The sequence below is a fragment of the Geotrypetes seraphini genome, chromosome 2 (assembly GCF_902459505.1).
Source record: "Geotrypetes seraphini chromosome 2, aGeoSer1.1, whole genome shotgun sequence".
NCBI classification, from domain to species: domain Eukaryota; kingdom Metazoa; phylum Chordata; class Amphibia; order Gymnophiona; family Dermophiidae; genus Geotrypetes; species Geotrypetes seraphini.
The window spans coordinates 67,350,458-67,363,104 of record NC_047085.1 but is presented as its reverse complement, the minus strand read 5'-3'; the positions used below and the strand labels follow the sequence as shown (position 1 = coordinate 67,363,104).

Below are 12,647 nucleotides of genomic sequence, written 5' to 3'. Positions count from 1 at the left end.
CTTATGACACCTTTGAGCTCACTTCACTTGCAGCAGCCATGTCGGTGGCTATGCAACGCTTGGCATAGCTTCGTGTTTTTGAGCTTGATGTTAATCACCAAGATCAGTTGGCCAATGCTCCCTGCCTAGGAGATGAGCTTTTTGGCCCATCTATGGACATGGCCACTCAGAAGCTTGCTGCCCATGAGACCCGTTGGGACACATTGATCAAGCCGAAAAAGAAGCCTCCACCTCCTCGAGCTTTCCAGCCTGTTTCATCTTATCAGCGCAGGTATACTGCTAAACCTGTTCCTCCTGCTCCTCCTTAGCTTAGGAAACAGAAGCAACAACCACGTCAACAACCTAAGCAGCAAAAGGCTGCTCAGCAAAAGCCTACACAGCCTTTTTGACGTGTTCCTCGGGTGCATAGCCACCGTTCCTATTCTCCAACTTCTCCCACAGCTAATCGGAGAACGGCTTCAACATTACATCAATCGTTGGGAGCTCATCACCACAGATCTCTGGATTCTAGACAACATTCGACAGGGGTATGCCCTCCATTTTCATACCCTGCCTCCGGATCATCCTCCAAGAGAGTCTATTTCGGATCCTGCACAGTCCTACTTCAGGAGATTCAATCCCTAAATCTTCTCTCTCAACAACATTAGGGTTTCTACTCCCATTATTTTGGGAGGACTGTGACCCATTCTAGAACTCAGAGATCTCAACAAATTTCTCGTCATGGAGAAATTACAGATGCTCTCCCTCGCCCTGCTTTATCCTCTGCTGAATTGAATGACTAGCTATGCTCTCTGGATCTCATGGAACCATATTCCAATTCATCAAGCTTCCCAAAAATATCTCCTCTTCCAAGTGAATCAGAGTCACTATCAGTACAAAGTCCTTCTGTTCGGCCTGGCTTCTTTTCAACGAGTTTTCACGAAGTTCCTATTTGTATTGGCCACATTTCTCCGATCCCACGATCTTTAAATTTTTCCTTACCTGGACAACTGGTTGATCAAAGCTTCTACAACTCAGGATGAAGCTCTGGCAAACATCTCAGACCATCGCCTTTCTTCAAGCTTTGAGATTCGAAGTCATTTTCCCCAAATCCAACCTCATTCCGTCTCAACGCCTTCAGTTCATTGGGGCTATACTGAATACTGTTCTCATGAGAGCATTTCTCCCTCCAGATCGGCTATCTTCTCTCTTCAGCGTCTGTCAGCAGATGTTCATTGTTCCGACCATCTCTGCAAGATGCATGGTGGTTCTCCTGGGCCATATAGCTTCCACAATACATGTGACACCACTGGCAAGACTACATCTTCGCACTCTGCTTACCAATGGTGTCAAACGACAGATCGTCTTTCACAGCATATCTCTGTCACATCATCTCTTCTGCAGTCACTTCAATGGTTGGATGACCTCCTCCAATCTATCCAGCGGTCTCCTTTTCCACTTACCTCCTCATTTCAAGATGATCACAACGGACGCATCTCCTTATGCTTGGGGAGCACATATGGACGGCCTTCAAACCCAGGGTCATTGGTCCACCAGGGAACGGAAATTTCACATCAGTTTCCTAGAACTCAGAACGATGTATTATGCCCTCAAGGCTTTTCAGCATCTTCTGTGCCCTCCTTCGCACAGACAACCAAGTAGCAATGTACTACATAAACAAGCAAGGAAGCACAGAAAATCTGGCTTTGGGCGACAGCTCGCAATCTTTTCTTAAAGGCTGCCTACATTCAAGGGGAGAAGAATTCCCTAGCAGACAGCCTCAGCAGAATTCTTCAACCTCACAGTTGGACTTTCAACACTGCAACTCTTCATCCAATCTTTGCTCAATGGGGCACTCCACAAGTGGACTTATTTGCATCTCCCCAAAATCACAAGTTGCCCCAGTTCTGCTCCAGACTATACTCTCCTTACTGTCTGGAAGCAGATGCCTTTCTTCTGGACTGGACGAACATGTTTCTCTATGCATTTTTGCCCACTCCTGTCATACTTAAAACTCTGTTCAAACTCAAATGAGAGTCAGCCACAATGATTCTCATTGCTTCTCTGTGGTCCTGGCAGCATTGGCTTTCCATTCTACTTCAACTCAGCTCCAGGGAACCAATACCTCTGCAAATTTTTCCTACTCTGCTTACGCAGCATCGAGGATCTCTTCTACATCCCAATCTGCACTTGTTACGTCTGACAGCTGGTTTCTCTCAGGCTGAATCTGTCTTAGTTACATCTCTCTCAGCCTGTATGCAATGTTATTGAAGCCGTCAGGAAACCAGCCACTCAACAATGTTATCAACAAAAGTAGACTCAGTTTTCTTCCTGGTGTCTTCTTCATCATCATGATCCAACTTTCTTGTCACTGGAATTGGTGTTGGATTACCTTCTTCATCTCTTGAACTCTTGACTCAAATTTACATCTATCAGAGTCCATCTCAGTGCTGTTACAGCTTTTCACATGCCAGTCAAGGGAAAACCTCTTGCTGCTCATTCTTTGGTCTCCAGATTCATGAAAGGACTTTTCAAAGTGAAACCACCTCTCAAACCTCCTCCTGTAGTCTAAGACCTTAATGTAGTTCTTTCCATGTTAATGAAGCCACCTTTTGAACCAGTGGCCTCAGCTCATCTCAAGTTTCTTACCTGGAAAAGTTGTTTTTCTTATCTTGCTCACTTCTGCCAGGAGGGTCAGTGAGTTACAAGCATTGGTGTCAGATCCACCCTTCACAGTTTTTCACCATGATAAAGTGGTTCTACGCACACATCCAAAGTTTCTACCAAAAGTTGTCACAGAGTTTCATCTCAATCAGTCGATTGTTCTTCCAGTTTTTTTCCCTAAGCCTCATTCTCATACTGGAGAAACTGTGCTGCACACTATGGACTGTAAGCATGCTTTGGCCTATTACATCGACAGGACAAAGCCATCTCCCCCAACTTTTTGCCTCATTGGATCCTAACAAGTTGGGGCATCCTGTTTCCAAAAGAATAATTTCCAACTGGGTAGCGGCCTGTATATTGTTCTGTTATGCTCAGACTGGACTGTACCTGGAGTCGTGTCACAGCTCACAAAGTCCGAGCTATGGCAGCTTCTGTAGCTTTCCTTTGATCTATTCCTATTGAGGAAATCTGTAAAGCTGCCACCTGGTCCTCAGTTCATAGATTCACCTCGCATTATTGTCTGGAGTCTTTTTCCAGATGGGGTGGGCACTTCGGCAAGTCAGTATTACAAAATTTGTTTTCTTAAAGGCCAACACTCCCACCATCCCATTCTAAGTTAGCTTTAATAATCTCAAAATTGGATTATTGCAACATTATGTACTTGGGGACCTCAAATAGGAATCTGAAAAGATTACAAACTTTGCAGAATACTGCAATAAAAGTTCTAGGCTTCAAGAAAACATTTGATAGAGTAACACCTCTTTATTTGCAATATCATTGGCTACCTGTTCGTTACAGAATTCAATTTAAAGCTCTATTCCTTGCACATAGAGTTTTCTGTTCTCTACAGCCTGCTTATTTATAGTCGTATTTGATTCCTTACTCGCCACTAAGAACCTTGAGATCTATTCAAGATAATAGAATGGTAATACCTTCTGTTTATTGAGCTATGTGGGAGTCTATTCGAAATAAAGTGTTCTATTTTGCAATTCCAAATTTATGGAACTATATGCTATGAGTGTTGAGATTAGAGGCTAATTTAAAATCTTTCAAAATTATGCTAAAAACAGTTTTCTTTAAAGAAGCATTTGGGCAAGATTTAAATCAATCCGATATTACTCACATATTCTAAATGTTGTAGATCTTCAGTTAGCAGTCTGGTGAAATTTTAAAACCTCAATGGTATTTTTATGATTTTATTTAGGAGTGAATGCTTTTTGGCCTATGCAACAGCAAACACACTAAGAGAGAGATAGAGAGAGAGATTCACATTATAAAATACAGCTTTGTTTAGATGCTAATCTCCTTTTCCTTAGCAACAGCAGCAGATGAATCCAGAGACCAATGGGATAGCACACATCTACCAGCAGGCGGAGATAGCTCCTGGATTCTGGCTGTGACTGGAACTTTATTTTCTCCTGTTGAGGTTTCTCTTCAGTGAGACTGTCATTCTATTTCTCCTGTTGAGGTTTCTCTTCAGTGAGCTGGCAATGCTATTTCTCCTGTTGAGATTTTCTCTTCAGTGAAACAAGGGTGTCCGGCTAAACAGTGCCAGCTTTAGGGGTTACACCTGGGACCCCCCCAGGACCCTGCCTCACCCTTCCTCCATTGCTAGAGGGTCTGACTGGGTCTCGATTTTTTTTCTTCTTTCCCTTCTCTGTTTAAAAAAAATAATAATAATAAAGGAGATTACAGTTGCTACATTCTGCCCTGTTAGAGCTGCACATCCAGCTTTAACTGGCTTCAACCGGCCCTAACAACAAGCTTGTGAGTATGTATGTGTTTTTTACTGTTGTTTGAACTTCAGGTTCTGTTTGGGAGTCTTAGTACTGTGGGTTCGGTCAACATACATTTAAGGAATGGATATTTTATTGAGGCTAAGTTTTATGACTAGAAATCCATTGAGGGAGCCGGGACTTTCCCGCCCTTTGCATGCACGCGCTTGGTTTCCTTGTTGGTTACAGCGCGGCAGTAACGGTGCAATTTCATGCTCGCACTTGTTCTCCTCGTTGGGTTTCAGTGCAGCAGTAGTGGTCCTGTTTATTCTGAGGCTCTCTTTTGTAGGTGTTTGTCATGGCCATGTGCAGCTGATTGTGCAGGTGCCGATTTATAGCAGCGTGCATGAGATGGGACATATTTTTTCTGGCGCTGTGGGAAGCACCGCACAGTTCTTATGGTTTTTCCCCTTGTCTGATTTTCTTTCTATGCAGGCCACGGCAGGGTAAATTTTGCGGGGCTTGAATCCGACTATGTTTCTAGGAGCGTTGATGCAGCGGCTACATGTCAGCGAGAAGCAGGTGTGCGCTTGGGTCTCCGGCGATGGCGGGAGAGCTGCAGCGTTCCGGTAGTTTATTTACAGCTGACTTTGGTCAGGGTATGCCGTGGCTTCTTTCCTTTCCGGTTCAGACAAGTTGTACGTATTTCACCAGCTTTGGGACAAGCTTGGGCAGATTTATATGTGTATGTCTGTGTTCCTGCTGTATTCCCTTGAAGGAAGCTGCTAGTTTAATCGGACTTTGGGGTTAGCACTCAAGGGGATTACCAGAGAGACTCTAACCTGTGCTAGGTCACCCAGTCTTGGTTTGTCTCCGGACTGGGTCGACATACGGCAACTCACGGCACAGTGAGATCAGCAGTAAGATAGTGCCCTGTATTTCACACGGGTATCTCATTGTCTCTCTTGGGGTCCCTGCAGATTGAGCCTTTGTCTGTTGGTAACTGTCCTTCTTATTTGGGCCTCTTTGCTGCGCTGCTGTGTCTGGTAGTACTAACAGTTTCCAAGTTCAGGCTGTCTCTATGGGTATCTTCCTGCGCCCAGGACTCTCTTTATATATTTCTGAGAGGGCCTGGACTTCAGATTTCCATGCTTATCACGCTGGTTTCTCCTGTCGCCATCTTCTCATGGCACATGCTAGACAGACCCCCCGACCAGACAGGAAGGGCTGTGCAGTTACCTATTCTATCAAACCCATGGAGGAGCGTGCACTATGTGGCTGTTAGCCTCATCCCTGAAGCTCTCAGCAATGTGAGCTTTGTCTGCTACCTGTTAGGATGCTGTTGTTTTCCACGGGGCGGTAGATGCAGCATCTTGATTGCGTCTAGTACGTATTCACTTTAAAGGACATACCTATTTCGCTCACGTTGCATGGAGTTAGTATTGTTTTCATGGTTCCAGTATACTGCTCTTTACATTGCAAAACTTGATTTTTTCCTAGGAGAATTTCTTTCTTCTTACAGATCCTACAGTTCTCATCCTGCCGTTCCCTGACCTTCTGCACTTCATTCTGAGGGGATCTTGACTTCTTCCAATGATTCTTCAGGCTTTCTCATGAGGGAGAAGACGCTATAATGTCAGGTCAGGGGGCTGTGCACATTTTTCAGAATGCTTGCAACTTTGCATCCTCCTCAGGTTTCCGGTTCATTCTTGGAGTCTCTATGTTTTGTGTTTCCCTTTTAAGTGTTACTGGTCCTCAGGGCACTTCTTGTAGTTCTTCGGGAACTAAGAGATGTTCTTCCACTTACTGCATGGTGCCCAAGACGGGGGCATTGGACAGGCTGGATCCCATTCTGCTGAATTAGTCTCTCAGGGTTAAACATTTCTGCAGAAAAACTGGGAGAATATTTACATTTTCACTATGGACTCCGAATCGGCACTAGGTTTGCTTGCCTCTCTTGGAGCATCGCTTTTGGTTTTGGCACATGCCATTTCGCCTACCCAAGGCTTCACGAACATTTTAGAAAATGTGGGCAGTGGTAGCGTTTTGACGTTACCAGGCGATTCACCTAATTTCTTCTTGACTGACTGTTTGATTCGGACGTCTTCCAATTGGGCCATTTGACCGACACGAAAAGGATGGTTTCTTTTCCTCAGTTCTTTGGACGTGAATCTTCGCATTGGCACAGCGCTCTTTTCTCCTGTACTATTTATAGGTATATCGGGGAGATGTTTTTATTCATATAGGAAAGAACTGTGTTTCTTCCCAGAGACTAGGGCGATGGGTCACAGTCTCAGGTTTGCATTTTTCTTCAGTCACCATGACCAAGAGTATGGGATTCTGTACAGGTTCTAGGATCCATGTTGCTGACTCCACTGGGAACTTCGGCTTGCTTTCCCATTATAACGCTACAGCAGTCGCTTTAGTTCCAGTGGTTCCCGGTATCTCAGGGCTCCAATTATTTGGTAGGCTCCTCAAGCATCGCTCTGTATGATTTGGTGGCTCGGCGAGATTTCTATTTTCAAAGGCATGCCTCGGTCTTTGCATGGCCACCAAACATCCCGGGCTGTCGGGTTGGGGTGCTCGGTGCCTTCCATCCTCAGCTCCAGGAGTCTGGTCTTAAGATGCGACTCAGTACTTGTTCATTCTTCTACTCTGGAGCGTGGTCAGGCTACCGTTTCTGGAGCTTCAGACCATTCTTCCAGAATGATACTGAAGGTCTTTTCAGTCAGTATTATGATGGGGGTATTTCTCTACAGCCTGGGCAGTAGGTGATGTACTCAGTTGGCGAGTAAAGTTGTGGTTCTACTTCAGTGGGTGGACCCTCATCTTCCTCTTCTGTTGGCAGATCATTTTATGGATCAGGAAAAGAGTTTGGATAGACTTTCTCTCCGCGAAATCTGAGCATGACCCATTTATTGTATGTTACAGTGTACAGTGCTGTGTACGCTCTAGAAAGTGTAAATGTTAGTAATAGTGAAATCGTCTACATACTGGATATTGAGAATTTTGGCTCAGGCGTTCCAGCTCTTTTTATGGAAGCGAGATCTCCTAGAACTAGACCTCATGACCTCATCTCAATATTCTAAGCTTCCTAGCTTCTTTGGTGGGCACAGGGAGTGGGAGTCAGAGGGGGTAGCAGTGTGGCTTCTTTCTCACCTCTGGTTTCTTTTTTTTCAGTCTTTTCCCCTGGCTGATGATGGCTTAGATTTGCCATCTCAAGCTCGCTTTCAGGGCACAGTATTTGTAGAATCTCTGGATTGGCTGCGCCATCCTTGCTATGCGGATCTGTTGAGTCTTTCGACAGCCGGACTGTTAAGTTTCCTGGTATCTCAGGATTTGCTCACCTAGGGTCCGATCAACATGGATATTCGTACTACTTTGATATTGCGAAAATCCCTCCTCTCCAAAATCACGGGCCTTTGGAGTGATCTCACTATCCCGCTGCGGAACCTGGACTCCCTCCAACTATTCCGAAAACAACTGAAAACCTTGCTTTTTTCTAACATATAACATTTCTTCTCCTATTTACATCCCCTCTATCCATACGCTCTTGTAAATCTTTCTCCTCTCTCTTCTTATATTTTTAATGCTTTGTAAACCGTGTCGAGCTCCACTTCTGTGGAGATGATGCGGTATATAAACTTAAGGCTTAGTTTAGTTTAGTTTAGTTAGCTTTTGAAAAATCATGGCTGACGTGCAAGGGTTCTGCGAAGGAGGTTGTTTCTTCTCTTATCCAGGCGATACAGACATCTTCACCTGTGGCTTCTGCTTCCTTTTGAAGGTTTTTCCTTTCTTGGGTACTTCTCAACATTTGCACCCTTCCAGGATATTTCTGGATATTGTCTGTCAGTTTTTTCTTTTCCAACTTTCGAAGTTTGTTATTATTGATGGTTGTATTCTGTATTATTGCCTTTTGAGATTTGTTATGGGAAAGAAGTTTTTTACATGCTATGCCTATTGATGGTTACGGATGCTTGGGCAAGGAGCTATACTGGAGATACAGGAGGAGTGCCAGCCAATAGGACCACCTGTTAATCAGTTTCTCTATCTCCACCTGCTGGTAGATGTGTGCTATCCCATTGGTCTCTGGATTCATCTGCGTCTAAAGGAAAGAAAATTAACAGGTAAGAACATAATTTTTCCATACTTTGTATAATATCCAACTTTTTCTCCAATATTTTTCACTTTTTTAGAAGTATATCGGTGTTACCTACTATAGCTGCATATAATAACCGAGCTCAAGCAGAAATTAAACTACAAAATTGGTCTAGCGCCTTTAATGATTGTGAAAAAGTATTGAATATGGAGCCCGGAAATTTAAAAGGTAAGGGCAATGTAACGTCTGTGGTTTCGTAGGAAAATAGTGGCACATATACTGTATATACTCGAATATAAACCGAGATTTTGGGGCCCAAAAATGAGGGTTTCAGTTTATATTTGGGCCTCCTTTCAATTATAGTGCTTTTTTCCTACCCTCCCCACCCAATGACCAACACTGCTATTTTCTACCCCTCCCGATGACCAGCACTGCTATCTCCCCCCACCCTCCGATGACAGGCACTGCTATTCCCCTGATGACTGACATTGCTATCTCACCCCCCTCCCCCAATGACCAGCACTCCTATTCTCCATTACCCCCTCCACCCTGCCCCAGACCGACATTGTATTTACAGTCCCAATACTCTGGAAGCCCACACCGGCACTCTGTGCTGGGCTGAAAGGCCTTGAGCATTTGCGCATGCTCAAGGCCTGCTGGTTCCCACCCTCTCTGGGATTCCTGAAGGGAGTCCAGCAAGCTTTGAGCATGTGCAGATGCTCAAGGCCCTTCAGTCCAGCACAGAGCATCAGCATGGGCTTCCAGAGCACCGGGTTTGTAAGTGCAAAGTCTGAGGCAGGGGGGATCGGGTAGTGGAGGAAAGGAGTGCCTAAGCCACTGTTCTTTGATTCTCCAGCGCTGCCGGTGGCATCCTCTGTACTTTTCTTTTTCTGCGGTCCACTCACCTCTGAAGCAACTTCTTGTTTCCACTTGGGCAGACGCAACAAAGGAACAGTGCAGAGAAGGCCACTGGCAGCGAAAAATAATCACTCCCGCGCCAACAACCTCTTTGTAGTTTTCTTGGTGAGGGGTGCTTCGGAACTGGGTGGGGAGAACATTTGGTGGAACTGGAGGGGGGAGGGAGGAAAAAGGGAGAGATGCTGAATGGGAGGTGCAGAGAGATGAGGAATGAGGGCACATGAATGGAAGGGAGATGAAGGAGATGGTGGCACATGGATGGAAGGAACGGAAAGAGATGGGGCACATGGAGGGAGGGAAGGGGAAGAGTTGGAAAGATAGATTTGAAATGGAAGCAGAAAAATGGAAGAAAACTGAATATGAAAATCGGTGCCAAAGATGGATGTAGTGCAAGAGGTGAAGGAGAGGAAAGAAACTTCAAATGCATAAGGAGGCCTTGGAAAAAGAGTTAAGAGCACAGATGGAACAAGATGATCAGAAAAATAAAATTGCCTGATAACAAAGGCAGGAAAAATGTTTTTAATTTTCAATTTAGTGATTGAAATAAGTCAATTTTGGAAATTTACATCTGTTGTTTTTATATTTTGGACTGTAAAGGAAGAAATGCATTTCTTTCTATTTATCTTGTGTACTGTGTGTAGAGTCTGGCATATTAGGGTTTTGTTTGTGTATAATAGTACTTTTAGGGCTCCTTTTACAAAGGTGCGCTAGCGTTTTTAACACACACACTAATGCTAGTTGGTATACTTATTAAATATTATATACTGTTTCAAGATTATAGTAAAAGATTATATAATGATACGTTATATATATAGTAATGTATGAAGGAATATCAAGTATGTACGTAATGAAATTGTATAAATTTAAGTGATACACTTGTTGTTATGTGAAAAATGAATAAAAAAACTTAAAAACAAAAAAACACACACACTAGATTAGCGTGCGCTAGCCAAAAATCTACTGCCTGCTCAAAAAGAGGCGGTAGCGGCTAGCGTGCGCGGCAATTTAGTGCGCGCTATTCCGTTTGTTAAGGTCCTAGCACGGCTTTGTAAAAGGAGCCCTTAGTTTGTGGGTTTGTATTTGAGAAGAGTTTTTTTCTGCTTGTGTGACTGAGGCCAGGTGTTCTGGTGGGGATAGAAGTCCAGAAACTTTGGCTGGTGTTGTGGCCCCAAGTAGAAAGATATTTGTCGGCTCTCCTTCAGCTTTTTTGAACGCAAAACAGCCCCAACTGAAAAATTAGTGATTACTTATGGCATGATCCCTGACAAACAACACTCGCATAACCCAAATTTCTAACCTTGATTTATATTCGAGTCAACCTTTTTTGGGGGGGAAAGGTAACCTCGGTTTATATTCAGATCAGTTTATACTCGAGTGTATATGGTAAATAATAACAAAGAAAAAGAACAAAAATCAATGTTTCTTTCTAAATTGTCATTTTTTTTCTTGTGAATTTTAGCACTGGTCATTGAAAATTCACAAGATTTATGTTACTCGGGTAGACATCTGAAAATCCCTTATATGCTTGTGCATTGGTGCTTTCGTACTGATTTACAATGCTAACTGAGGAAGAGTTTTGTTATTTTGGTGATTAATAAGCATCTCCCTTAGGTATCCACTTAACTGATTCCTTCAAAGTTAGGTACCTTTCTTCAGTTGCCTATATTGTTTTCCCCACTGAACCTTGTAACTACCTGAACCCTGTCAAGTTATTCTGTCGATAAATCCAGATATCTTATACTTGTATTTCTTAACATGTAATTTACTTAAATCGTTGTAATGTAATTCTCTCGGTAATGTCCTGATCTCTTTTAATTGTAATCCGCTTAGAACCGCAAGGCACAGGCAGAATAGAAATCACAAATGTATTGTAATGTAATGTAATTGAAGATAAAAGTACATATTTATAGGATAAGCAGAATAAAATCTGTTTTACTACTTAGGATCTAGCTAGGTACTCGGGACCTGGGTTGGCCATTGTTGGGAACAGGATACTGGGCTTGATGGACCTCCGGTCTGTCCCAGTATGGTAATTCTTATGTTCTTATATTGTTCCACTTCTGGAAACAGTCCTTAAAGGCATATTCAGGAATCGCCAAAAGTTGCTGCGTTGAATTGCGCTTTATGTCTTCAATGGGTTGAATTGGCATGTAGGACTCTCATAAGACACTATATTATTTGGTACAGCAATGAGAACTCAGAGTCCGATTTCTGCAAAGAATAACAAGTTATTATTAATATTGACAGGGGTCGCCATGCAACAGATTACTCAAAATTGGAAGGATTATACTAAATTAAATTATACATTTTGGTGGAACTCAGTTTGTCATATATATAAAATGGAAAAGGTGTTAGCGTTACAACAAGGGAATCTTCATAATTTCAAAAAAATTTGGGAACCATTGACTAATTATTCTAATGATCAGATATCTTAGCACATGGGTAGTAGATATATAGGGGTGGGATGGGGAATGTATATCATATGGAAATAGGAATTTTGACAAAAGGGGGGGATTTATTCTATATTATAAGAAGATTTGTTTGTAAATACAAGTATCATATGATAATTGATTATAATATGTTTAATTCACTTGTAAGAATTCAAAAATGAATAAATAAAATTAAAAAAAAAAAAAAAGAAAATTCACAAGATTCAACTTTCCTTATAAAGTGACTTAGTATGCAATAGTAATTATGGATCAGCCTTTTGTGTTCTACTGAAGTACAATATAATCCTTCCTTTTATATTTTAGCCCTCTTGCGTCGTGCAACTGTGTACAAACATCAAGGAAATTATCAGCCAGCTGCTGAAGATTTAAATGAAGTATTACAAAATGAACATAACAATGTTGTAGCTAAGGTAAAGGCAATTCTTCTTTAAGTGAATCTGATTTATTGATTTGTTAATTCACAAGCTCAGTAACTGTGTAATTTAAAAGATAAGGGCAGTGTAACATCTGTGGTTTGTTAAGGAAATAGTAGCACTTTTACCGTGTAAACTCAAATGTAAACCGAGAGGGGGGTCTCGGTTTATATTTGAGCCTTATGGTGGTTTTTTTCCTCCCCTCCCCACCTGATTACCAGCGCTGCTATTTTTCACCCTTCTCGATGTCCTGCACTTCTATCCTCTACACCCCTCTGATAACTGGCGCTGCTATCTTCCCCACCCTCCGATGATCAGCACTGTTATCTCCCTGATAACTGACATTGTTATCTCCCCCCTTCCTAATGACTGACATTATTATCTATTCTCTACCCCCAGATGACTGACA

The 12,647-nt window shown here is 42.7% G+C and overlaps 1 protein-coding gene across 3 annotated transcripts in view; it reads left to right on the top strand.

Moving 5' to 3' along the window:
- SPAG1 (sperm associated antigen 1) overlaps nt 1-12,647 on the top strand; it is a 208,728-nt gene that overhangs the window by 90,174 nt on the left and 105,907 nt on the right. For all 3 annotated transcript variants that reach the window (XM_033933137.1, XM_033933135.1, XM_033933136.1), the window contains 2 exons: nt 8,555-8,685; nt 12,129-12,235. In XM_033933137.1, the coding sequence (XP_033789028.1) occupies nt 8,555-8,685; nt 12,129-12,235 (238 nt within the window). The remainder of the gene's footprint in view (nt 1-8,554; nt 8,686-12,128; nt 12,236-12,647) is intronic.